General features: G+C 44.7%; 1 protein-coding gene across 6 annotated transcripts in view; it reads left to right on the top strand.

The window, feature by feature from the left end:
- The window catches only part of LIMS1 (LIM zinc finger domain containing 1), a 107,490-nt gene extending 85,868 nt beyond the window's left edge, over positions 1-21,622 (top strand). For 4 of the 6 annotated variants that reach the window (XM_075336443.1, XM_075336448.1, XM_075336446.1 and 1 more), the window contains exons 3-11: positions 990-1,056; positions 2,364-2,484; positions 4,509-4,658; positions 5,480-5,630; positions 10,115-10,207; positions 10,415-10,463; positions 13,043-13,118; positions 13,485-13,655; positions 19,317-19,403. In XM_075336443.1, the coding sequence (XP_075192558.1) occupies positions 990-1,056; positions 2,364-2,484; positions 4,509-4,658; positions 5,480-5,630; positions 10,115-10,207; positions 10,415-10,463; positions 13,043-13,118; positions 13,485-13,626 (849 nt within the window). In that variant the 3' untranslated portion in view covers positions 13,627-13,655; positions 19,317-19,403. Of the gene's footprint in view, positions 1-989; positions 1,057-2,363; positions 2,485-4,508; positions 4,659-5,479; positions 5,631-10,114; positions 10,208-10,414; positions 10,464-13,042; positions 13,119-13,484; positions 13,656-19,316 lie in introns of all 6 variants that reach the window. The other 2 variants (XM_075336447.1, XM_075336445.1) reach the window with 1 other exon arrangement.
- The last annotated feature ends 6,370 nt before the right edge of the window (positions 21,623-27,992 follow it).

The following is a 27,992-nucleotide window of genomic DNA, read 5'->3' as shown; positions in this document are numbered from 1 at the left end:
ACAGCAGAACCTCTAGAAAGGGGGCAAATAACAGACAGGCGAGCTCCCAGCCCGGAGGCTGTTGTGGAGGCCGAGCCAGGTCCATCCTACAAAGGCAAGGTTTAAGAAGTCAGCTGAGAAAGGGGTGCACTGGCATTTACTCCAGATCTACCCGGGATTGGCGGAGGTCCCTGACTGTGGTCCCAGCAGTCCAAAGGCTCCTGCAGGCCTTGACAAGAACTGTGAGTGAAGACCTTGAAACTGCACCCCTGGTGTTGCCTCAGTTATTTCTCTGCATAGACATTTACAAGCACCAACTGTGCCCCGGGGCACCGCTCCACCTGTGGGGAGCAGTACCATCATTGCTGCCATTCCATCACCCCGGAGGCCTCATACAGCAGCGGCGGCTTAATAGCCGCATACCACAGGTTGCGTCACGTACACAAACTTTATTCACCCCAAGTCACCAGCCATATTCATTGACACCCACCAGGGCCACGGAGTCGGGCCCCGCCACCACTGACGACCCCCGGACTAGTCCGGCCCGGCACCGGGTGTCCCATAGCCCTGGAGTGGGCGAGTCAACTTCATTCCGGATCAGATTTGGCTATTAAAAGTAAATGGGTGCGCCAAAAACAGACCACCTAACGATCTCCTTCTTAACACCCTGCATATTTCACCGATCCATTACAATGGTAATGATAGGAAACTGTATTTCACCTTTTATTATTTTTTTAAAAAATTGATGCAATACGAGTGTCGTGTAGTTACGGAAAAAACAGCGATACGGATTGCGTTATACAGATGACAAATCAGGTGGGGTTTCTTTGGGGTTTTTTTTTTTTTATGGACGAAAAACTGACAATTTTGTTTGATGCTCATTTGAACCCAGCCTAATGCTAGAATTGGATGTACCCTTGATGTATGTATATAATATATACACTAATATATATATGTATGTATGTATGTATGTGTAGTGACTTACAACTGTGACGTCATTTGAATTTCAGTTTGAGGGACGGAAGTACTGTGAACATGACTTCCAGATGCTCTTCGCCCCATGCTGCCATCAATGCGGTAAGCCCCTTTGTGTTACTTTCCTTGTTTCTCAGTGTTATTAGATGGAGAACCTGCTATGGTGAATGTTTGAGAACATCTGTATTGGTTTTCCCCCTATGATGACAGGAGGATTTGTTCTTTTAGGTGGATGATGTAGATCAGAACATCTTAGCTGGAATAAACCATTTTGGCTCTCCGGCCACATTTTGTCTGCACGGCAGTTCTAATGTATGCAGATCTAAGGGATGTCATTGGGTCATCAGATCCCTGAAATGTATCTAGGTTGTGGAGAAGAAGGGGTTAATGCCACACTGCCGCAGGATGATGAACATGTTAATATAAAAACATGATTTTTATTTACCCTACGTGTTTGAGTTCAAGTCTCAATAAGGACAAAAATCACATTGACAATGTGATTTCTTTGTCTTGATGAAGGAGACTTAATCTCTGAAACACGTAGAATTAATAAAAATCACGTATTTACATTAACATGTGGATCTTTCTGCGGCAGCGCGGCATTAACCCCTTCTTCTCCACAACCTAGATACATTTCAGTTATCTGGTGACCCAACGACAGTCTTCATTGTGGGGATGTAGCAGCCGTTATCTTACAGGTATGATACAGTGGTTGTGACTTCACAACCCAGCAAGGTGAGCCTTATCCTATTGTCACCCCCGATTTTAATACGGTAAGACCATGTTGCACTCTTCTTTTACTCCAGCTTGGAATGAAATAAGAAGGCTTCTTCGCTGTAAGAATAAATGATTGTGTGAAGGTGACTTATGTACAGGTCTAACATAAGACCAGGCTCTGTGGTCTAACACTCCCTGACAGAAATTCTGTCGCTTATCCATGTTATGTAAATAAAAGCTTATAACCTGACTTTAAATTCATCCATTGGTTTTATAAATTACTCTTTTGTAAGATGAAACCTTCCCAAATTTGGTTTAGGTTATGAAAATAAAGTTGCTGAAATATTGATCATGTTGTCTATTGTGCCGCCATATTGTAGTCATTTTTACTCTGCCGAAAAATTATAACATTTCTCCCTGATAAAACAAGGCTTCATAAACCCACATCAGTGGAATAAATGACAGTAATGGCTGCTGAAATGAGTAGAGGGGGATCAAATAGTTTTGTCATGAAAGGGTTAAGTGAAGAGCCCATAAAACATGCGGCTGGTGAGCTGTGTTCATTTCTTACCCTAGATAGGCGCTTTGTATATTTTTCTGTGTTTGATTTGTGCTTTTATTACCTCGCCTGTGCTCTTATTCATGTCTGGTGTTTGCCCATAAATAAAGGTCACCTTCTCCTCCATCTGCAGGTGAATTCATCATTGGCCGGGTTATCAAGGCTATGAATAATAGCTGGCATCCTGAGTGCTTCCGCTGTGATATCTGTCAGCAAGTCCTGGCAGACATTGGCTTTGTGAAGAATGCAGGCAGGTGAGTGACTGTCCCAGGCTGGTCAGGCATTGATTTCCCAGTGTGATCGGCATGAAAATCCAATGAAATCTGGGCTCGGCTTATCCTTGTCAATAATGCCTTACTCTGTTAGGTTCACATGACTGTATTTTTGGTCCGAGTGCCATCTGTGAAAAATCAGACAGTACTTGGACCAATGTTATTCAATGAGGCAGTGCAAGTGACCGATGATAACCGATAACACTCAATGGGATATGTTCTTTACTAATATTACCTTACATTTTGAAATCAAAAGATTAACCCCTTCACGACCGGCCGATTTTTCGCTTTCCGTTTTTTTTTTCGCCATTCTTTTTCTGAGAGACGTAACTTTTTTTATTTTTCAGTCAATATGGTCATGTGAGGGCTCATTTTTTGCAGAACGAGCTGTACTTTTAAATGAAACCATCAGTTTTACCATATAGTGTACTGGAAAATGGCAAAAAAATTCCAAATGCAGAAAAATTGCAAAAAAAGTGCGATGGCACTATGGTTTTTGAGATATTTTATTCACTGTGTTCACTATATGGTAAAACTGATGTGTGGGTGTGATGCGTCAGGTCAGTGCAAGTTCGTAGACACCAAACATGTATAGGTTTACTTTTATATAAGGGGGTTAAAAAAAATCGGAAGTTTGTCCGAAAAAAGTGGCGCACGTTTTACGCCATATTCCAAGACCCGTACCGTTCTCATTTTTCGGGATCTATGGCTCAGTGACTGCTTATTTTTTGCGTCTCGAGCTGACGTTTTTAACGGTACCATTTTTGCGCAGATGCCACATTTTGATCGCCTCTTATTGCATTTTGCGCAAAAGTTGTGACGACAAAAAACCGTCGTTTTGGCGTTTGGAATTTTTTTGCCGCTACGCCGTATACTGACCAGATTAATTGATTTTATATTTTGATCGGGTGTTTCTGAACGCGGCGATACCAAAAGTGTGTATATTTTTTATTTTTTTTAACCCTTTAATTTTCAATAAGGTGAATGGGGGGTGATTTGAACGTTTAGGTTTTTTTTTAATTTTTTAAAACTTTTTTTAGTTTTACTAGTCCCCCTAGGGGGCTATTGCGATCAGCAATCCGATCGCTCTGCAGTATCTGCTGATCACAGCTACACAGCTGTAAACGGCAGATATACGCTCTCTTTCTTTTTCACTGTGCAGCGGGCACAGCGAAAGTGAAAGCAAGTCATGTGTAGTACAGGAGTCATCACATGACCCTGTGCTACCATGACAACTATCGGAAGTCACGTGATCGTGTCACGTCACTTCCGGTATCAGGCGGTAAGTAAACGTTTACCACGATCTTGCTTATAATGGCGCTGTCACATATTGACGTATCGTACGGGGTATAACATTCCCAATTTGACTCCATGTGTCGAGTTTTTCGGGACTTTGATATCGATAGCCTATATTAGATTGGTGGGTCGTGCTATTGTTAATGGAAAGAAAAAAAATATATGGCACTATGAATAAAGTTGGGAGCCCAAGGAGGGTTCCAACCGGGATTTATGAAGGTTTCTGGAAAAAAAACAAACCAGAGCCATCGTGACTGTGAAATTTGATTTTTTTTGGATTTTCTAGATCAATGTATCAGCTGATTGATTTGAGTATTGGGAGTGTGACGTCCCCCACTGATCTGATACTGATCGACCCATTGATTCTCCTGAAGAACTTTCCACCACTGGAAGGAAAATGCTTAGAGATGCATATATTCTGAAAATGTGCAACTTTTCTGTTACCGAGACATTCCAACTGGGGGAATGCTGATAATTGTATTACATATATGGTTGGTGATCCTTGATGGGGTCCCAAGGCCTCCTCATACAATTCACACTAGCAGATAATCCAATCGCACACTCCGACTCGAGAGGGGTTTGCACACTGTCCCAACATCCAGTGTCATGCAGCAGTTTCCTGCCTCCTAGCACATGCCTATATACATCAATAAAGTGACCATTACTTGCCACTTGCACAAATAATTTAAACATGAAATCTGTTCTTTTAGACACTTGTGTCGTCCCTGTCACAACCGGGAGAAAGCCAGGGGCCTGGGGAAATACATCTGCCAGAAGTGCCACGCCATTATTGATGAGCAGCCACTAATATTCAAGAATGACCCTTACCATCCGGACCACTTTAATTGTGCCAACTGCGGGTATGGTTTAATATGGAGACACAGTTGTGCTGCGCTCCCTACTATGATAGCTTTGTAAATAGTAATGTCATATTTAACAGCCCCATAGAATGAATGTGTGTATCTGTATGTGTGTGTATCTGTATGTGTGTGTATCTGTATGTGTGTGTATCTGTATGTGTGTGTATCTGTATGTGTGTGTATCTGTATGTGTGTGTATCTGTGTGTGTGTGTATCTGTGTGTGTGTATATGTGTGTGTATCTGTGTGTATCTGTGTGTGTGTATCTGTGTGTGTATCTGTGGATCTGTGTGTGTATCTGTGTGTGTGCGCATCTGTGTGTGTGTGTATCTGTGTGTGTGCGCATCTGTGTGTGTGCGCCTCTGTGTGTGTGCGCCTCTGTGTGTGTGCGCCTCTGTGTGTGTGCGCCTCTGTGTGTGTGCGCCTCTGTGTGTGTGCGCCTCTGTGTGTGTGCGCCTCTGTGTGTGTGCGCCTCTGTGTGCGCATCTGTGTGTGTGTGCGCCTCTGTAATAAAAAAGGTATATACGTTATATATCTAAAAAAAAAATATATACTGTATGTGCATGTGTATATATATATATATATATATATATATATATATATATATATATATATATATATATATATATATATATATATATATATATATATATATATATTTATAGTACATATTTATATTCCTTATCTCTGGACAAAAGTGAGAATTAAACAGAGTATCTGTATTCTTCCCTGAGGTTGTCATCTAGACTTGGATCTAGATCGCGGTATTGTTCAATGTTAGTAGAGACATCGGCTTCAGTGTACATATGTGACTATTCTTAGAAAGGAGCTCACCGCTGACGCTCGGGAACTGAAAGGAGAACTGTACTGCCTGCCCTGCCATGACAAGATGGGAGTCCCGATCTGTGGAGCCTGCAGGAGACCAATTGAAGGGCGAGTGGTGAACGCTATGGGAAAGCAATGGCACGTGGAGGTAAAGAGGGGGTGAAGGAGAACAAGCAAAATATAAATTCTACACTATTCATGGGAAGCCACCAACCAGCCTATTATCTTGTATAGAGAACACCATGAAAACATGATAATAGATACAACCATGTCCTCATCTATACTGTGTGACCTGTACGGTGTTTCACCTCTCCTTAGAGTGGGTTCACAATTGTATACTTTTTTTTTTTTTTTTTTTTCCCCCTCTTTGCTGTCAAAATGAAAGCCCCATGACCAAAACCCCACTTGGCACGCTTCTGTGTCTTTTATAGGATGGATGCATATTTGTTTCATTTATTTTTTTTGGAGGAGTTTTAAATTGTTGTTTTTATAATTGAACACTAGTGTGAACCAAGTCTTAGATTGTTAGGTCATTTGTGGTTCCTTTTTAGATTTTGTTAGATTTTTAGATTACCGTATTTTTCGGACTATAAGACGCACCTGACCATAAGACGCACCCTGGTTTTAGAGGAGGAAAATAGGAAAATAAAATTTTAACCAAAAAATATGGTCATGACACACTGTTATGGGGCGAGGATCTGCTGCTGACACTGTTATGGGGTAATGTCCCCAAATTCTCTACTAAGGTACCCCATTCTGGTAAGGATCCTCCTGCCTTGTATATGATCCTGCTCATATACCCCCATCCTGTTCATAATATACCCCCCATCCATCCTGCTCATAATATACCCCCCATCCATCCTGCTCATAATATACCCCCCATCCATCCTGCTCATAATATACCCCCCATCCATCCTGCTCATGATATACCCCCATCCATCCTGCTCATGATATACCCCCATCCATCCTGCTCATGATATACCCCCATCCATCCTGCTCATGATATACCCCCATCCATCCTGCTCATGATATACCCCCATCCATCCTGCTCATGATATACCCCCATCCATCCTGCTCATGATATACCCCCATCCATCCTGCTCATGATATACCCCCATCCATCCTGCTCATGATATACCCCCATCCATCCTGCTCATGATATAACCCCATCCATCCTGCTCATGATATGCCCCCATCCATCCTGCTCATGATATGCCCCCATCCATCCTGCTCATGAAATGCCCCCATCCATCCTGCTCATGAAATGCCCCCATACATCCTGCTCATGTTATGCCCCCATCCATCCTGCTCATGAAATGCCCCCATCCATCCTGCTCATGAAATGCCCCCATCCATCCTGCTCATGAAATGCCCCCATCCATCCTGCTCATGAAATGCCCCCATCCATCCTGCTCATGAAATGCCCCCATCCATCCTGCTCATGAAATGCCCCCATCCATCCTGCTCATGAAATGCCCCCATCCATCCTGCTCATGAAATGCCCCCATCCATCCTGCTCATGATATGCCCCCATCCATCCTGCTCATGTTATGCCCCCATCCATCCTGCTCATGATATGCCCCCATCCATCCTGCTCATGTTATGCCCCCATCCATCCTGCTCATGTTATGCCCCCATCCATCCTGCTCATGTTATGCCCCCATCCATCCTGCTCATGTTATGCCCCCATCCATCCTGCTCATGTTATGCCCCCATCCATCCTGCTCATGTTATGCCCCCATCCATCCTGCTCATGTTATTCCCCCATCCATGTATATGGCCTGTGGCACAGAAAAAAAAAATAAACGTTTATACTCACCTTTCCTCACTCCCTGAAGCTAAGATCTCTGTCTCAGCTGCAGCGCCGCTGTATGGAGCCGTCACCGCGTGTGGAGCCGTCACCGTCTGCAGCATCGCGCGATGTCTTCCTGTCTGTGCCGGTCAGCTGAGCTGGTGGACACTAGCGGCGCGCACAGCGATGACGTCATCGCTGTGCGCGCCGCTAGTGACCAGATCAGCTGACCGGCACAGACAGGAAGACATCGCGCGATGCTGCAGGGGGAAGGCTCCACACGTGGTGACGGGTGAGTACACTGATTCACTGCACCCCGCGCTGATAATGATGCACGGGGGGCAGTGAATACAGCCGCACATGATCACTCCAGGCTGTAGTTGCCATGGGTGATCACGGCCGGCTGTTAATTATGCGCGCACCCCCCCGCCCATCACCCCGCCCACCTGTCAGCGCCATGTTCGCTGAGAGATGATGGGCGGGAGGATGGGCGTGCATATGTAATGAGCGGGCCCACGTGGTCACGGCAGGCGCTGCTGCAGCCTGCTCGTGCCCCCGATGGCCCGCTCCACCGCAGCACCCACATTCCCGGCCGCAGCCCTATAGTCAGACCATAAGACGCACCCCCCACTTTCTCCCAACATTTGGGGGGAAAAAAGTGCGTCTTATGGTCCGAAAAATACGGTAAATGTGTATGGTGGATACCGTGGACCTATCCTGTTGCCCCTTGCTTATAGCATTCTGAGTTTTGATTTGCCTCTAAGGCCACGTGCACCCACTGAGTATTCGGTGAGTTTTTTACCTCAGTATTTGTAGCCAAAACCAGGAGTGGGTGATAAATACAGAAGTGGGGAAGTATTTCTATTATACTTTTCCTCCGATTGTTCCACTCCTGGTTTCAGCTACATATATGGAGGTAAAAACTCACCAAATACTCCACGTGTGCACGTGGCATAAACCTTATTTGCTTTTTAGTGGAGGGATTTGTGGGATTTATGAAAGTTTCTGTATAAAAAACCCAAATCTGAGCCATAGTAACTGCGATATTTGATTTCTTGGATTCTCTAGATGAATGTATTACGGAGGGTCACTACTTAGCCCCCAACTGGTTGGAAAGATCCATTATAATTTGATCTTTACTTCATGATTATCTTGCCAAATTAAGACCTACAAAATGAAAGGTTGTCCACTCCACTTTATAAAAGTAAATGTTATGTTATGCAAAAAATATGTTGTGTGTTAGGCTACTTTCACACATCCGGTTTTTGCTCTGTGGCACAATACGGCGTTCTGCAGAAAAACCGCAACCGTTTTTTTTTGCCGCCGGTTGCGGTTTTTTTTGCATAAACTTTCATTAGTGGCGTATTGTGCCGCATGGGCTTGCGTTCAGTCCGTTTTTTGCCGCATGCGGCAGATTTAGCCGATGCCACGGCCGGATGGAATGTTCCCTGGCACGTCTTTTGCTCCGGCAAAAAAACCGCATTGCGCCGCATGCGGTTTCTTTCACTGCGCATGCTCAGTAGCATGCCGCAACCGGAAAAAAACGGACGGGCCGCATGTAAAAACTTATGCAAAGGATGCAGTGTTTTCGCCGCATCTGTTGCATAGGTTTCACAGCCGGATTGAGCCGCACTGCTCAAACCGGATGTGTGAAAGTAGCCTAAGATGAAAAGATGAAAAAAAAGGTTGAGGGCACCAAGATAAATATAGATGGGATCATCCAAATGCACACCTGGAATAAGAGCAATGAATGATACGAAAAAAGGGGGGGTGCTAAGAAAGAGATCACCAGGACAATAATGTCAAAAATTCATAATATTTTATTGTAGAAAAAGAAACAAACACAATTTAAAAACATCTAAAAAGCATAAAGTGCAATAAATATCTATGAAAAGATGGGAAGTAAAAGAACCTGTAGAGTGCAGCGCCCAACGCGTGGAGTATTTTGGGCTTTGATGACCAAAACAAATTTCCAGGTCTCTATAATGATCAACAAATGAAATTCGCCGTTGTTTTTTTGGGGTCGTGTTGTTACAAGCTTCTTTGTGCGGTTTGAAATGACCTAGCAAAATGATTACGTGATTTTTTTTAGGTCAATACAATCATGTTGATATCAAACAGATAAGGGGTTGTTTGTATTTGTTTTTACGTAATGAATGCAAATGTGGAGATTTGCAAAAAAAAAAATATTTTTGGTGTCCTCTTAACACCAGTAACGTAACGTTTTCTATTATTCGGTTGATAAAAGCCTTGTGAGGGCTTGGTTTGTGCGCTTTGGACTAATGTTTTAATTGATGCCATTTTTGGGGTACAAAGTTTTTTTATCATTCTAATTACATTTTTGGGCTGAATTGTTACTACGGAGACTGAACAATTAACGTTTTGGGTTTTTTTTCATATTTTTTTCTCCCCCATTTCCTCGTTCATTGTATAGGATACATATTTTAATATTTTTGTACATTGCGCAATCAGACAATCTCCAATGAAGCATGGCCATGGGCTGGTCTTCATAAGAAACTTTCACATAGCAGACATAAGGGCTATAGAGAGTCCCTGGCTGCCATGGCAACTAATCGGCATCTTGAAACCATGTTGTGTGGGTTGCTGCCAGCTATCAAAAGTGAATGCCGCCATCTGGAAATCTACCGCTGCGGCACATGACTGTGGCAAATAACAGGTAGAACTGCTGCAGTTGGAGCTAGTTTCAGTTATGGCTACTGGCTTTGTAATAGAGCTGAGCCCGCTCCATACAGTGATAGCGCACGGCCACCGTAATGTGTAATATATATCTCAAGTCATTGGAGCAGGGTTTTAATTTCAATTGTCTTTTGTTTCTGCAGCACTTTGTATGTGCGAAGTGTGAAAAGCCATTTTTGGGCCATCGTCACTATGAGAGAAAGGGTCTGGCTTACTGTGAGACCCATTACAACCAGGTGAGTGCCCACACTGTGGGGTTTGTGCATTCTGATTATATTATGGGCTGTCACTAACCTATGATGCATTCTACTAAATCTGTGTTTTCTTTGGTGGCAATCTACAATTTCTTGTAAATAATCCCCAGGTTAGAGGTCAATGTACAGTCTACATTTTGCTTGATGGAAAATGAATATTATAATTAATTTTTATTTTTGTATTTTCAGCTCTTTGGAGATGTTTGCTTCCACTGCAACCGTGTGATTGAAGGTGACGGTAAGTGTTGTGAAAAAGCTATATTTGGGATGAATTGAGGTATGTGCCCACTGGCCGCGGTTTTTTTGCATTTTTTTTCATGCTTTCCTCCTTTTTGCTTTTTTTAATCAATAAAAACAAGGAAAAATCATCCCAGCAAAGTCTATGAGAATCGTGACTTAGGCTATGTGCGCACTTACCGGATTTTGCCGCGGATTTTCCGCAGATTTGCTGCATGTTTCGCTGCAGAAAATGTTCATAACATCTCTGCAGTGAATCACCAGCAAATCCTATGGAGAAAAAAAATCCTGTGCGCACTAGGCGTAATTTGACAGCTGCATGTTTTGCTGCGGGAATCCCGCAGCAAAAACAAGTGCATGTCACTTCTTTCCCGCACGTCGCTGCGGGATTTCACTCCATTGACTCAATGTTAATCATGAAATCCCGCAGGGAATAACGCAGGCAGCAAATTCTGTGCGGTTCACTGCGTTTTCTTGCGTTTATTCCCTGCGGTATTTCGCGGTTTACCTCCGGTAATGTACATCGCCTGTCTGCGGTTTTGCAGGGAAGTGATGTCATTACAGGAAGAGGAAGCCGTGCAGAGAGTAAACACAAACACATCACAGACACAGACATCACAGACATAGATCACATAGACACAGACACATAGAACACACATAGAAAGAAAACGGAAATATAGAAAAAAAAGAACGTGGGCTCCGCTGCATATTTACCTTCCAGCCGAGGTAAGCACACAGCGGCGGGCCGGTATTCTCAGGCTGGGGAGGGAGAGGGGCAGGGATAATGTCCCCCGCCTCACTCCCCCTCCCGCAGCCGAGAATATCAGCCGCAGCTGCCCCGGCACTGTCGCATACATTATGCGACAATACCGGCGTGTCCTCGGCTCTTCTTGCCACCGTGTAGCAGTGGTGGCAAGGTAATACAAGGGGTTAATGGTGATGGGGGACCACCGCCATTAACCCCAGGCTTGATCATGGCAGCGTCTATGTGACAGCTGACATGATCAACCCATAAGTAAAGTGAATAAAACACACACACAGAAAAATCCTTTATTTTAAATAAAACCAACAAGCCTCGTTCACCATTTTATTAACCCCCCCCAAACAATGCTCCGGCGTAATCCACAGCTCCGGCTCCGGCGTCCTGCACTGCTGACATCCAGCCGCGACTGTCAGACACAGCGCTGAATGCAGCAGACAGCAGAGGTAATTACCGGTCATTTCCCACGGCCGACCGTGGGAAATGCAGCGATCTGTCATCTATCTATCCTTCTATCTATCCCTCTGTCTATCTATCTATCCCTCTATCTATTCTTCTGTCCATCTACTATCTCAGAATTAAATGACTTTTTTTTTTCTTTTTTTTTTTTTTTTTTTTTAATGTGCTTTATTGCATTGAATGCAATAAAGCACATCCCAACCCGCACGCGGCAATACCGCGGTAAAACCGCGGCAAACCGCATGCGGTTTTCGGGTGCGGTTTCCCGCGGTTTTTTACCGCAGGTGCGGTAATCTTTGAGAGGATGCGGAATTTTCACAAGAAAATTCCATTTCCCAGTGCGCACAGAGCCTTATTGTGCACATGCTGCTTCTTTTTGCTTGCAGATTTTGTTGCTGAATAAAGAAGCAGTATGTCAATTGTTTCTGCTTTTATTTCCTATGTTTCTATAATCCCTTGCACTGCTTTATCACTACAGTGGATTATATCGCAGCACTTTTGCCTCACATACCGTGCTTACAGCATGGTGTGTGAGGCTCTCCGTAGCTCAGTAACTCTGGTCCTCATGGTGACGACCTAGGGTTACCATGGCAGCGATCCGGTTCCTGTGATCACATTACAGGGACTCAATCGCCAGGGAGAGGTAAGCGATCCCTCTTCCTGCCTTCTGAATGCTGTGATTCCACTGATCGCAGCATTCAGGGGGTTAAACCGGTCCGGGTTGGACAGTGAGAGCCGGGTCTCGGCTGTAATATCAGCCGGAGTCCTGATGGCAATCGTGGGGGTACAACGCCTCAACCCCCGTGATTGCCATGATTAAAAAAGCAGGAAAAAAAACACGCAAGTGAAAAAAACACGCAAATGCAATAAAAAAGCACGTTTTTTTCAGCTGCTTTTTTCCTGCCAAAATGTTTTTTTTGTGTGCAGAAAAGAAGCACACAAAAAGCAACGTGGAATTATAGCCTTAATTTCATGTGTTTTGGCACAACAACTTCTACTTACAGTGTGATTCCTGAGAATATATTTACAACAGGGTGTACCCTCAAACAGTGTAGCAATGGATCCGGTCACTCGATTTGTGCTGCCCAAACCGCTGGCAGCAAGTATTGGAGCCTGGCTATAGGCCCTGGCTAGCTGCTAAAATGTTGTTTTCTCTGAAATGTTTCATAGTGAAATATACCTGGCTGGGAGTTGGGCAGCTTGAATAGAGAGACAGGTTCCCGTTATCTTAGCAGGCCATTGGTAATGCTGCCACCTGCTGGCGAGCATATAAAATGCACAGTATCTATAGCACTTGTATACAGAAAGAAGAGAGGCCTTCTGTAGAACAAATCATTTCTAACTATCCTCTGTTTTTCTAGTGGTATCTGCTCTGAACAAGGCCTGGTGTGTGAACTGTTTTGCTTGTTCCACCTGTAACACAAAGTTAACTCTCAAGTAAGTAATTCATGGAACTTTGGAAATAAAAATTCTACAAATTGAATGACCCACAAAGATGACTATGCTGAGGTCCTTTATTTAATGGCCTTCAAGTCTCCTTACGTCAGCTTTGGACTTTCCACAAGGAGAAACGTTTTCTAAGCTCTGACCACTGGTCTCTGGGCGTGCTCTTCCCCCTGCTGGACACCAGTGGAACATATCCTGGCACTGTCCTCTGTACAAAGGTTTCCTTTCCTATTAAGGATCTCCTGATTACACAGATGTTTCTTGTCTGCCTGTGTCCTCATCTCTCTGGTCTCTTCTTTTGCTGCTTCTTATTCTTTCTATCATTTTCTGTTCTTTCTTTTCCCATTACTCACTAAGGCATAAGTTTGTAGAAATAGATTTAAAGCCCACTTGCAAGCCTTGTTATGACAAGATGCCGGATGAATTTAAACGTCGACTATCCAAGTTATCAAAAGACGCCAAAGATAAGGACAAAAAGAAAAAAGGCTCCTGTCTGTGATCGCTCTTCCTTCCGTCCTTGTCACATGGGTTAGTGGCCTGCTTGTGTGTAACTGTCACGTACTAATCCCTGGAGTGCACATGGGGTTGGCAATGCTGAACTTACATAATCAAGCCATGAACAAAATGATGGTTTTTCTCTAATTCTATGGAATGTATTCCATTACTTTCATAATTCATCACTAGTAGAAATAATCTAAGAAGTCTCTTCCTAGACCCAAAAATGTACAAAATATTAAAATTGTATTTAGTGCTAATATTTCCAAAAGTGCTCTCAGCTGTGCCCCACTTACATACAAGTTTCTATAGAAAAAAAAATGCAAGTGCTTCATGGTAGATATGTCTGAAAATCAAGATGGTGATATCACCAATTGTTTATATGCTACCACTTTACAAGCTGAAAGAGAACCTGATTTAGCACTATAAATACATGGTCATAATGGCGCTGTGATGCTGATCAAATGGATACCTGCAGGGAAGAAATCCGATTTTTGGTTGCTGAATAATCTCCCTTTAAAGTTTTAATGATGACATCATCCGTGCAGCACTTGTGCATCGGGGCATGACTTGGGGGTAGGATCATCTTCTTCTCCGCCTGCTTCCTGTTTCTTGTACAGGTTTACTGATTTTTCAGTGACCCACCTCCTTTTTTGAAACTGCACACTGTCACCACGATTGCGGTGGGAAGAGCATGTGCAGTGTGATTCTGCAGGTCTTCAATAAAATGGCGCCGGCGCCATTTTATTGAAGATCATGTGGAGTGATTATACAGACTGTCGTCAATAAAATGGTGCCAGATGCGGCACATGCACAGATCGAGATTTCAGCTTAATAAAGAGGTCATGGAGCTGAATTTTCAGTCTGCGCATGCGCTGCATCTGGTATCATTTTATTGAAGACCTGCAGAATCACACTGCGCACGCCCTGCCCACCACACTTCTGGAGTGGTGTTTTAAATCAAAGTCCCCTGCCACTGGATTTATACTCTCCCTCCAGCGGCTTCATCCTTTTTTTTTTGGTCACCTGCCCGGTCCCACAGCGCCATCTTGTGCTCATAACTTCTGACTGTTCAGAAGTTATGTCACAAGCTTTTAATGCATCTCTATGAGAGCAAGAATGGGGCTCTCATAGAGTTTGATTGAGGTGTGACCTCTGACGTGCTCGAGGGAAGACTAAAGCTGCTAAAGACCAGCTGGAGGGGCGCTTTTAAAAAGATGATGCCACCGTGAGGTGAGTATAAGACAGGGTAGGGGACTTAGATTTAAAGCACCACTCCAGCATTGAAATAAAAAAAAAAATTAAAGTGCTGGAGTGGTACTTTAAAAAACATTCCCAGTTTTGAGAAAACCTATGCACCCTGGCTGCTGCTTTTTTTTTTTTGTCCGTTTAATTGTCAGCAGTTCTGATGTCACGTCACCATAATGGCAACCAATCATTGAGCTCAGTAGCGCTGCCCGAGCTGATGACGCAAGCCGCTCAGTTATTGGCTGTAACGCGGATGATGTGATGTCACTGCTGTAGGCAATAACAGACACTAGGAGCAGAGTCTGCCCAGGATCTGGGGAGGGGGAGTAAAAACAAATTGCAGAGAAGGTGGGAGGGTGTTTGAGGTGGGAAGAGGAAAGGATTTACCAAAACCAGAAAATTCCTCTAACCCCTTAAGGACGAAGCCAGTTTTGTACTTAATGACCGGGCCATTTTTTGCAATTCTGACCAGTGTCACTTTGATGTTATAACTCTTCCTGCAGATCTCGGTGATTCGGAGATTTTGTTTTTTCGTGACATATTTGTCCTTCATGATAGTGGTAAATTTATGATAATTTTTGCTTTTATTTGTGAAATAATCGGAGATTTGATGAAAATTTTGAAAAACAGTTATGTCACACAAAATAGTTAATAATTACACGTCTACTTTACATCAGCGCAATTTTTGAAACAACATTTTTTGGGGTTTGGAAGTTAAAAGGGTTCAAAGTTCTCCTCAGCAATTTTTCATTTTTTCAACAAAATTTACAAAACTATTTTTTTTTAGGGACCACATCACATTTGAAGTGACTTTTGAGAGGCGTAGGCGACATAAAATACCCAAAAGTGACACCATTCAAAGAACTGCACCCCTCAAAGTACTCGAAATCACATCCAAGAAGTTTATTAACCCTTCAGATGCTTCACAGGAACTAGTGATGTGGAATGAAAAAACAAATCCTTTTACCTAAAAATGTTGCTCTAGACCCAATTTATTCACTTTTAGAAGAAATAACACATCAGAATGGATCCCAAAATGTGTTCCCCAGTTTTTTCTGAGCGCGCCGATACCCCAAGTGTGGTCAGAAACCTCTATTTGGACAAATGGGAGGGCTCGAAACAGAAGGCGCAATATTTGAATTTTGTAACAGAAATTTGGCTGAAATAGATTGTGGGCACAATGTTGCATTTGCCAGGCCCCTATGGTACCAAAACAGCAGAAACCTCCCACAAGTGATCCATTCTGGAAACTAGACCCCTCAAGGATTTTATCTAGGGGTATAGTGAGCTTTTTGAGCCCACAGGTACTTAACAGAATTTAATATTAGTTTCTCATATTGAAAATTTTAATTATTTTTTGTTTTCACATAAATGTTGATTTAGCACCAAATTTCTCACTTTTTCAAGAGGCAACACCAAAAAGTGTACCCCACAGTTTATCTAATTTCTTATTGTAGGGACACCCCACATTTGGTCAGAAACCTTTGTTTGGACAAATGGAACGGCTTGGAATGGAAGGAGCACCATTTGAATTTTGGAAAATTGTAAATAAATTGCGGGCACCATGTTGCATTTACAGGGCCCCAAGGGTACCTATACAGCACAAACCCCACACAAATGACCCCATTTTGGAAACTAGACCCCACAAGGATTTTATTCAGGGGTATAGTGAGTATTTTGAATCTACAGGTACTTCACAAAAATGTTGCTGTAGCAGCAGATTTCTCACTTTTAGACTGTGCCCATGATCCGGCGACACCACGTCTAGTACACAATGTCTAGTACCAGTACTCCTTCAGAAATGTGAGTGTTGTCTGCATGAGAACGCAGCTGCCCGTGCCCACGATCTGCTTTCAGGCCACTGCGGACTTTAGCTCTATTCTACCCGCGTTGAACACTCTCGTCTCCGCAGCAAATTGACATGCTGCGGCTTGGGAAGTCACAGAGTAGGTCAGTTAATGATGCAGAGAAAAGAAACACAGTGGGCACGAGATTTCTAAAAATCCTTCCACTGCACTTGTACTGCACAATGCAGCGTTATGGTCGCAGTGAAAACACCCCACCGGCTACATATTCTAAGCTGGCACCCTTTAGTGACTTTCATGTAGCACTAAAGGGTGTTTAGCCTTGTATTTAGCCAATAAATAATTAAAAAATCGACGTGGGGTATCCCCATTTTTTGTCAGCCAGCTAGGGTAAAGCAGACTGCTGCAGACCACAGCTATTAACTTCACCTTGGCTGATGATCCAATTTGGAGGTCACCCCACAATGTTTTTTTAAAAGGTAAAGTGGACAGCTGGGGTCTGGTATTTTCAGGGTGGGAAGGTCCAGCGGTTATTTGGCCCTTCCCAGCCTAAAAATAGCAGGCCACAGCCGCCCCATAATAGGCGCATCCATTAGATGCTCCAATCCTTGTGCTGCTTGCATCAAACCCATAGGTTTGTGATGTCACGGGGTCTATCAAATACCCGACATTACACCCAGTCAGTAATAAAAAATAAAAATAAAGATTTGTAAAAAAAACACTCCCCAACACATTCCCTCGTTCATCAATTTATTGAAAAGAAAAAAAAAATACGGTCCTCCGAAATCCATTTTGGAGGTCCCACGACGATTCTGGACTTTCCAGAATATGGAACGTGTTACTCATTTTCTAGAAGTGCAGCACTGCATGTGAAAAGTGTGACTACAGTGATCGGAGTGAGAATACTGCAGCCACACTGTCCTGGTCCAACTTAGGGCAGAGTGACCTGCAGTAATCTCATTCCAGGATATGGGGGACCACGCTTCCCCTATTTTCTGGAAGAGCAGACCCTCCATGTGAGAAGTATGGGTGCAGTGACCTGAGAATACTGCAGTCACACTCCCCGGATCCACAACACGGCAGTATAAGCTGCTCTAAGCTCAGTGTCCATGTGTGCAGAGCCAGCTGAGAGCTCTCTGTGCATGTCGTCGTCATTTCTTCTGACAACAAGGAGGAGGGGTGGTGGGGGACAGACGCTACAAGTGGGACCAAGGGAACCAAAGGTCACCTGGCTGGACCTGGGGACAACTTTTCTGCTTCATCTGACATGTCATATCAGGCAGAAATTAGAGGAGGAGGACGCATGCAGCCAGCGCGCAACAAGTGCGGCGGCCGTTTTAGGTGATTATGAGGTGGACTGGGGGTGGAGGGCACTATGCCACATCGGGGGACCGAGGGAGGAGATTTATCTCCCATCTGACATGTTTGATCATGCCATGTGGGAGATAAATCATTTTTTACCGATGCTTCCATTTTCTGCAATGTTCACAATTCTCCGTTATATATCGGTGATCACGTGACTGGGGACCGGAAGAAAAAGTCCCAAATTGTGATCTTCAGGGTCTCGGCTGCCCCCAGTAGCTTAAACCCCAGAGATTTTCTGACGCTCGGGGGCGCTATTTACTATTTTATTGCCACCGTTTTAAAACAGCGGATCAGAATTAGTACCCTCTTCTGCCGTTTTAATTCGTAAGACTGTCATAAGGAGTTCAATTGGTAAATGTGATTTGGGTCAAAAGGCCACTGGGACGCCCCATTCCTGGGTCAGGAAGGCAGTATGCATCCAATTTTGAGAGCCTATGCAACCAAATACCAATGAGCTAAAAAGTAATATTTATAATGACCTTTAACGTTTTAGAAAGCCCTTGGTAGTGACAAGCTGTCTTCTAAATAATGGATGTACGTGATAAAGACTGTACTAATATAATAGCTGGTTAGTGAGAAAGATGGAGATTTTATATATGGCTCCAGTGTCATTCTTTGCACTGGTATTGGTAGTGTGTGTTCCTCTGCTGTCCTCTAAGTAGAGCACAGCTGTAGGATGAGTCTCCTGAGTAATGCACAAGGACGTAGCCAGAGGGTTGTGTGGCAGCTGCAGAAAAGATAACAAGCCAACCATTCACATGAGCATGTGGCCGAGGCCAAGTATCTAACCCGTGACCATACTGGACAGAGCAGAGACTAAAGTGTGAGCTTCAGAATAACCAGTCCTACATGATAGCACTTACTCATCTAGGCATGCACTTTAACCTTGTGTGAACTTTGTGACGTTTTAATAACCCACCTGTTACTAAAGATGAGTGGGTTCAGTCTAATCCCTTTGATTTTAAATACAAATCATTGAATTTACGTTCTAGTCATAGGTTTTATCAGTTTGTGGTCGGGTGATCGCTTTTAAGCTCATTATTTTTGTTGCCCCATTATATGATGGGGATCAGTCTCTCCAGGACCAGTTAGATATATCATTTTGGCCCCAGTAACACCTTCAATAGTGGCCATACTTTTCAAGAACCAAATATGATTTGAGAGATGGCACCATTTTTCTTAATGTTGAGGGAGAATGGTTTCCCCATGACCTGGATTTTGCCGTGCTTTGTCTTGCAGCCTTTACTGATCGCGTTATTTATTTTTTTTTTCTAAGGAACAAGTTTGTGGAATTTGACATGAAGCCGGTCTGTAAGAAATGCTATGAGAAGTTCCCTCTGGAGTTGAAGAAACGGCTGAAAAAGCTCTCTGATACCTTAGCAAGAAAATAATCCTTTCCTGTGCGGGAGAGAAGAGTCTGCAGCGTGCAGCATGCTGGTCCAGCATTGATCATACCTTCTACTTGACTTTGTTCTATTCACTGAGGCTGTTACCTGCACTAACATTCACGGCAATATTTATCTGCATGATAATTGTATTCAAGTACAGTGCACAGGCTATTTATTCCTTCACCTCATTAATACCTTCTTGCCTTGCTGCAGTACAGCAGCTGAACCCAGTGTCATTTATGTATTGCTATGTACCTTGTTTTATGTCGCCATATGTAGAACAGTATTACTTCACTAAAACACTGTATATGTGACTGAAAAGCTCTTGAAGTAAGCACATATGCGTTTGTGCGTAGAGAAAAAACTGGTCACAGACTACTTAGCGTCGCATGACCCCGGGAAAAGTCTGAACCTTTAGGGTATGTGCACACTATCAGGGTTTGCAACGTTTTGGACGTACAGTGTTTTCGCTGCATCCAAAACACTGCATTGTACAGTACACATACAGTGGATGGGATTTCTTGAAATCCCATGTCCACTTTGCTTCTTTTCTCTGCAGCGTAAAGAGACATGCGGTGTGGCTTCCCGAGCCTCAGCATGTTAATTTATGCTGCGGAGACACGAGTGTTCTCCACAGGGAAAACACAATGAAAGTCCGCAGTGGCCTGCGCACTGATCGTGGGCACGGGCAGCTACAGTTCCCTGTGGAGAGCACTGATGGCGCGACATGACATGCTGCGTCCAGGATGCAGTGTACCCATACCGTGTGCACATACCCTCAGGCTGTGTTTTTTTTACACTGAGGTTTTTGTTTTTTTTGTTATTTCAGCCATTTTGGAGCAGAAACTCTCTAAAAACGATTCGACATTCAAAATCCATGACTGTTTGGAGCGTTTCTCCTGCAGAAACCTCCAGAAATAAGCAAAGTGTGACCGGAATCTTAGAGCAGATAGGTAACACGTTGTGGGTGCATGCACTCATTGAGAATTTCTAGCAGCCAGATTTTTTTGCTGCAGAAAGCAGTGTTGGCCAGAAAATCACTAAGTAAACCATGCGCGTTTTTGACACTTTTTTTACATGCCGTTTTTTTCCCAATTCACTTGAATGGATGAAAAATACTGAAAGAATTGACAGGGTGCAGATATAAAAAAAAAATTAAATGCTTCAATGGTTCAAATCCGGAAGGAAAAAGTAAGCAGCATGAGATTTCAGAAATCTCACGTACTTTGCTGGTACGTTTTTGTTTTTTTTTTACACAGAAAAATTGCAGCGTGTGAACAAGCTCTAATGAAGACCATGTTCTACACTATGGTTCATAGTATCATCTCTTATATTTGTACTCAAAGACATGTACGGCATCTCAAGAGTATAAAAACATACTCCCCGGAGGTCTGTAGATTGCTACCTGTCGTGCTCCTATGGGGCGGCTTGATGTCTCACTGCATTTTGGACTTGCCTTGCACAACCAATGCATTACTAGTGCCTTTACCCATGTGTGGTAGACAGCCAACCCATCTCTACTCACAGTGTAATATCATAAAGGGAATCATGGAATGTAACTTTAGCAGAGCATTGAGAATTACTTGAATTTCACTTGTGCTCTGCAGTCTGTACGTCATTCATTGCTTTCTATTGTTTATTTTGTGCCTTAACCCTCCATTTCCTCCTATCATTATACTGTATTTGTAGTCACTATGCTATTTGAACATATATAGCAAATTTGAGCTTTTGATGAATTATACTATGCAGTAAACACGGTGCTGTTCATTCCCTGGCAGCATGCTTTTATCTTGAACATGTGAAGTATTTTTATCAACATACTTATTGTGATGTAGCCCTGACTTTGTATGTAATACCTAATCTATCCTTGAAGATGATTCCTGCTCCTTGTACCACAATCATGTGTTCCTGTTCTCCAAGATGGTAATCTGTTGTGGAGAAACGGCTAAATCCTTTATAAAGATCTTGTCTCCTTTGTTTTTATATTGAGATTCCAGTTCGTCGCCCAGCTAGAAATTCAGGTTTGTAATAACCTTCTTGACGGTAATAAAGATAAGTATCAATCACATACAGATATTTTGTTATCTTGCCCTTCGAACATAAAAAATATATGGTTCTTGTGCTATATTATTATCTGAATATTTTTATAAATCTGTTAATAAAATCCATACACTTATAATAAAATTGTGTTCTTGTCCTGCTTTTTTTGTTTGATTTTTAAAGCAATGTTTATTACTGTTCATCTGTGAACCATTTTACAGATTTATATACTGTATATAGTAATCTGCACTACATGGGGGAAAAAAGTGGGACATAGCTCTTGTGGTGTAGTCGGACAGTGCAGCGGAAACTAATCCCATCGCGATGGTTTCACAATCTAGGAATCATTGGCCCTCCATGGGATGGTGGCGCTTCATCCACACAGTCACTGCAAAGCCAGGCCTTAACCAAAATCTTTGAATTCAGGATTGTCATTAGGCCCATTGTTATCCAGTGTATAAAGTTCAGCCCCTAGTCATGCAGTTTGTCTTTACAAAGATTTGTGAATGAATGGGTCATTATAAAGAACTCACGGAATTCAAGCATAGTTTAGTAATAGTGCGTTAAGTTAGTTTATTAAATTTCATCCTTACTGAATATGCCACTATCATATGTGAGTCATATCACTGAATAGTGGCTTGGTTTAGGAAACACAGCGACTCATCCACACAGTGACAGACCACAGAAATGGGTCAGCGAGTACATAGGCACATAGTGCATAAAAGTCACTAATACTCTACTGCCACAATAACTATGGAGATATAAAACTCCTCTAGTATTAACAGAAGCACAAAACTGTGTCAGGAGAGTCATGGCATAAGTTTCTAAGGTGAGCAACTTATTACAAGTCTTACATCACCAAGCACAATGTCAAGTGTCAGATTCAGTGGTGTAAAGGATGCCGCTACTCAGTTTGACGAATGCTAGAAGGACGTTGTCTTTTTGATTGGGTGAGGTAGGGATAATTCTATTGGGCTGTTTGTCAGGGGTTGCTCTAGGCCCCTTAGTTCAAGTGAAGGGAATCTTCACCTCTTCTCTACCGCAGAATGTAGATAAATGACAGTGCTTGCTGGGCGCTGTGCAGCCTCGGCATTTTACGGTCAGCAGTCAGGCTGTGATTGGGACTCCCAGTGTCCTGCAGGCGCTGGGACTCTTGTGCAGAATGGTAGTTCTAACCGAAGACCTCAAAGGTACCTAATTTGGATAAGGTCCTGATGATATTAACCTTTGCTGCAATCACAGCACAAAGAAGTGTGGGAGTAGGCTCCTCCCACCCCTCCAGCACCCCCATGACATTACCATGGGGGAGCTGAGTGTTGTCAGAGTAGCTAGAGTTAAAATGATGATCTCAGAGTCTGCCATGTTAAGGTGCCCTGTTAGACACTGCTTCTGGCTGAGTCTAACAGGCAGAGTGCCACTGACAGGTGTAATGCATTGCTATGCTTGTGCATGGCAGTGAATTATACCAGCGATGAGACTAATAAAAGTTAAAGTCCCATAGAGGGACGAAGTAGAAAAGTAAAAAAAAATAAAAGTAAAGAACAAAAAAAAAAAACCAGATCAATATATTTGTGTAACAACAAAGTACATTGAGTCGTTCTGCATGCAGCAATACCAAATCTATAAAACCGTTGCACTATTTAACCCCTTCAGTGAACAGTATAAAAAAATAAAAACTGGTCAAAAAACAATGGTTTTTTTGTTATACCGCTGAAAAAAGTGGAATAAAATTCAGTCTAATATAAGTAAAAAATTGTATAGCTGAATTAGTCTTTGTCCCACAAAAAATAAGCCACCACACACCGCAGTCAAATGAAAAATTAAATAGCTTCAGCTTTGAAAATAGAGCGATGCAAAAACAATTCTTATTTCCTTTTAAATTTGTTTTTGTGTAAAAGTGGCAACACATTAAAAAAAAGAGAATTTTGTTACTTACCGTAAATTCTTTTTCTTATAGTTCCGACATGGGAGACCCAGACCATGGGTGTATAGCTTCTGCCTCCGGAGGACACACAAAGTACTACACTCAAACGTGTAGCTCCTCCCTCCTAGCATATACACCCCCTGGTAGCCAGTCCTAGCCAGTTTAGTGCAAAAGCTGAAGGAGGACATCCACTCACAAGTAGAGACAGAGCAAAACCCGGAACAACCGGAACCTCTGTCTACAACAACAGCCGGTGAAAACACACGGAACAAGAACCTGCCAACAGGCAACAGGGAGGGTGCTGGGTCTCCCATGTCGGAACTATAAGAAAAAGAATTTACGGTAAGTAACAAAATTCTCTTTTTCTTTATCGTTCCTATGGGAGACCCAGACCATGGGACGTTCTAAAGCAGTCCATGGGTGGGAATAAACAGAAAAACTGAGAAGTAGGCGAAACCTAACTTCACAAATGGGCGACAGCCGCCTGAAGGATGCGTCTGCCCAAGCTCGCATCTGCCGAAGCAAGAGCATGCACTTGGTAGTGCTTCGAAAAGGTATACAGACTAGTCCAAGTGGCAGTCTGACAGACCTGCTGAGCTGTAGCCTGTGCCTGAAAATCTAAGAGGCACCGACAGCTCTGGTCAAGTGTGCCTTGATCCCCGGCGGGAGAGGCACTTGAGTACACTGGTAGGTATCGGAAAAAGGCCGACCTAAACCAACGAGCCAGGGTCGGCTTAAATGCCGAAAGGCCCTTACGCTGACCAGCGGTCAGCACAAAAGAAAGGTGCACCGCCTACGAACAGCGGTGCGAGACACATAGACCCGGAGCGCCCGCACCAGATCCAGAGTATGCAACGCCCTTTCAAGGCGATGAACAGGAGCCGTACAAAAGGAAAGCAGGGAGAATGCCCCGGTTAAGGTGGCAGCAACCACCTTAGGGAGAAAGTCCGGAGTCGGACGGAGAACCACCTTGCCTTGATGAAGGGAGGACTCCGAAGAGAGTGCAGCCAAAACAGAGACTCCCTTGAGGGAAGTCATGGCCACTAGAAAGACCACTTTCTGTGAAAGACTAAACAAAGAAACCTCCGTAAGAGGCTCAAAGGGGGGTTTCCGGAAGCTGTGAGGACCGAATTAAGGTCGCAGGGCTCCAAGGGCCGCCGGTAAAGCGGAATGATGTGAGATGCGCCCTGCATGAAGGAGCGCACCTGGGCCAGCCGGGCGATACGCCGCTGGCACAACACTGACAGAGCCGAGACCTGTCCCTTAAGGGAATTGAGGGATAGTCCTAGCTGCAGACCGGACTGTAGAAGGGACAGGAGGGTCGGCAAGGCCAAAGGATACTTCCGAGCTCGAGTCATAGTGGAGATGACTTCAGGAGGGATACCAGAAGTCGTCAAGATCCATGACTCAAACGCCACGCCGTCAAACTGGGAGCCGTAGGTTCTGGCGGAAGGACGGACCTCGTGAGAGAAGGTCTGGACAGTCCGGGAGATGCTATGGCACCTCTACGGACAGACGAAGCAGGTCAGGGTACCAAGCCTGCCTGGGTCAGTCTGGAGTAATGAGAATGACCCGACGGCCCTCCTTTCTGATCTTGCGCAGGACTCTGGGCAAGAACTAGAGGATGAAACACGTAAGACAGACGAAGCTGGGACCAAACTCGAACCAGTGCGTCTGCCTCAAAAACCTGAGGATCGTGGAGCCACGGTTTGACGGCAGAGACAATCTGCCTTCCAGTTTTCCACGTCTGGGATGTGGGCTGCGGATATGGTGGACTAGGAGTCCTTCGTCCACTGAAGAATGCGATGAACCTCCAACATTGCCAGGCGGCTGAGTGTTCCGCCCTGGAGGTTGATGTAGGCAAACGCTGTAGCGTTGTCTGACTGGACTCGAATGTGCCTGGCTGGGTGAAAGACTTGGAGAGCTAGAAACACAGCTCTGATTTCCAGCACATTGATCCAGAGGGCTGATTCGGACAGAGTCCAAGTGCCCTGCGCTCCATGGTGGAGATATACTGCTCCCCAGCCGGATAGACTAGCATCTTGGTGAGGATCACCCGGGACGGAGCCAGAAGGGAGCGTCCCTGAGACAGAGGGGACGATGCCACCACTGAAACGAGCCCCTGGTCTGTGGCAAAGCCACCGCCCCGTGGAAGGAGGAAGTCCGCTTGTTCCAACAGCGGAAAATATCCAGCCGCAGAGGACGCAGATGGAACTGGGCAAGGGAATTGCTTCCATTGACACCACCATGTGATCCAGCACCTGTATTAGGTGCCTGATGGAACGACGTCGACCGCCAGCGGAGGGACTGCTGTTTGACTAAAGGCAGATTCACAAGTGCCGACAGAGTCTCGAATTGCGTCCCTGGGTCTGTGAACTTCTGGGTCGAAGTCAGAGTGGACTTGGACAGAATGACAAACCACTCGAATTGGTTAGAGTGGCGAGAGTGAGCGAGGCACTCCGCTAACAGTCTGCACTGGATGAAACCCAGAGTAGAAGGCTGTCCTGGACAAAAAAAAATCACTGCCAACCCCTAGAGGTGCAGGACCGCAATCACAACTGCCCCGACCTTGAGAATACTCGAGGGGTCGTGGCTAACCCAACGGGAAGAGCCACGAATTGGACCACTCTGATTGCAAAACGTAGCCAACGCTGGTGTGAAACTGCGATTGGCACATGCAGATAGGCATCTCTGATGTCGATGGATGCTAGGGAATCTCTTTGGGTCATTGATTGATCGCAGAGACTCTATGCGAAAACTGCCGCACCTGAACATGCTTGAGAAGCTTGAGATCCAGGTCGGAAGGCACCGCCCTCCTCGGGTACTAGGAATAGATTTAAGCAGAAATCTCAGAACCGTTCCCAGTCGGGAACCGGTACAATTACTCCAGTGGCCTGCAAGAATGCCACAGCCTGTGAGAAGGTGGCGGCCTTGGAGCAGGGGGGAGTTGACAGAAAAAATCTGTTTGGCGGGCTGGATAGAATTCTATCCTGTAGCCGTGGGAGATGGTATCTCGCACCCACTGATCGGAGACGTGTTAAAACCATACGTCGCCAAAGTGGGAGAGCCTGCCACCGACCAAGGACGTTGCTGGCGTGGCCAGATAGCCAGGAGGAGGCTGACTTAGTGACAGCATGTCCTGCGGTCTTCTCGCGCGCCATTTGGGTTTACGATCCTTGGCTGAGCCAGTGGGCGAGGTCGAGGGGTTAGAGAAGGATCAGATGGAGGAACAAAAGAAACGAAACCTCGACTGATTCCTGCCCTGGACAGGTTTCCTGGTTTAGGTTTGTGGCATGGAAGAAACTCTTCCCGCCAAGAGCTTCCTTAATAATTTCATCCAGTTGTTCCCGAACAGTCTGGTCCCAGCAAAAGGGAGCCCAGCAAGGAACTTCTTTAGAAGCATCCGCCTTCCACTTCCGAAGCCACAGGAGCCTGCGGATAGCGAGGAAATTAGCCGAGGCCACCGCAGTGCGGTGAGAGTCTCCAGCATGGCAGACATGGTATAGGATGAAAAGACTGAAGTCTGGAAGTTAAGGCAACCATTTCGGGCAAAGAGTCCCTATGAGGGAATGCATCTCCTCTAGAGAAGCAGAGATGGCTTTGAAAGCCGCACTGCTGCAAAAGCTGGGGAGAACGAGGCCCCTGCTCCATACAGATTTGGCCAGAAGGACAACCTGGCGAACAGCAAAACCGTAAGTGAGGAGCCATCAGCCACTGATACAACGTCCGGGCTGAGAGTACAAACACCGGAGGGACCACCTTTGGTGAACGAGCCCACTCCTTGACCACCGCTGGTGGAAGGGGAAAACTGTCATCAGAACCACGCTTTGGGAAGCGTTTGCCAGAGCAGACCCTGGGCTTGGTCACAATGGCCTGAAAACTGGAGTGGTTAAGGAACACACTCCTAGTTCTCTTAGGCAAGGTAGACTGGTGTCCTTTTGCCAGAGAAGTTTGCTCCTCTGATACTGGCGGATTGAGGCCCAGTACAGAATTAATGTACAGTGGGATCTTTAGAGAGGTGCCGTCAGCCACTGATACAACTATCCGGGCTGAAATACTAGACACCGGAGGGACCACCCTTGGTGAATGAGCCCACTCCTTGACCACCTCTGGTGGAAGGAGGAACAGTCATCAGAACCACGCTTTGGGAGCGTCTGTCAGGACAGGCTCTGGGCTTGGTCACAGTGGGCTGAAAACTGGAGTGGTTAAGGAACACACTCCTTGTTCTCTTAAGGTATACTGATGCCTTTCTGCCAGAGAGGGATACTCCACTGATACAGGCGGATTGAGGTCCAGTACAAATATAATGGACGCAATCAAATCAATAGCATCTGCGTCACCTTCGGACAGATCAATGTACATTAAGTAGCGTCCGTAAGACATCCTCCTCGTCCCGTGGTGAATCAGAGCTGCGGGACGGGGAAGGACAGGGGACCCTGCGTCTCCATTTTAGGAGGACGGGGTCTGAAACCAGATGAAGAGACCTCTAAAAGCTTGCTGAGCGCCGAAGCACCCTGAGAAGGGGGCTAATGCATGCTCAGCACCACCGGAGCAGCTGGAGGACCACTGACGAGCCTCCAGGCTGAGGGACCACTGTGTT

The sequence above is a fragment of the Anomaloglossus baeobatrachus genome, chromosome 2 (genome assembly GCF_048569485.1).
Source record: "Anomaloglossus baeobatrachus isolate aAnoBae1 chromosome 2, aAnoBae1.hap1, whole genome shotgun sequence".
Classification (NCBI taxonomy): Eukaryota; Metazoa; Chordata; class Amphibia; order Anura; family Aromobatidae; genus Anomaloglossus; species Anomaloglossus baeobatrachus.
This window is presented reverse-complemented; position numbering and strand designations above follow the sequence as displayed.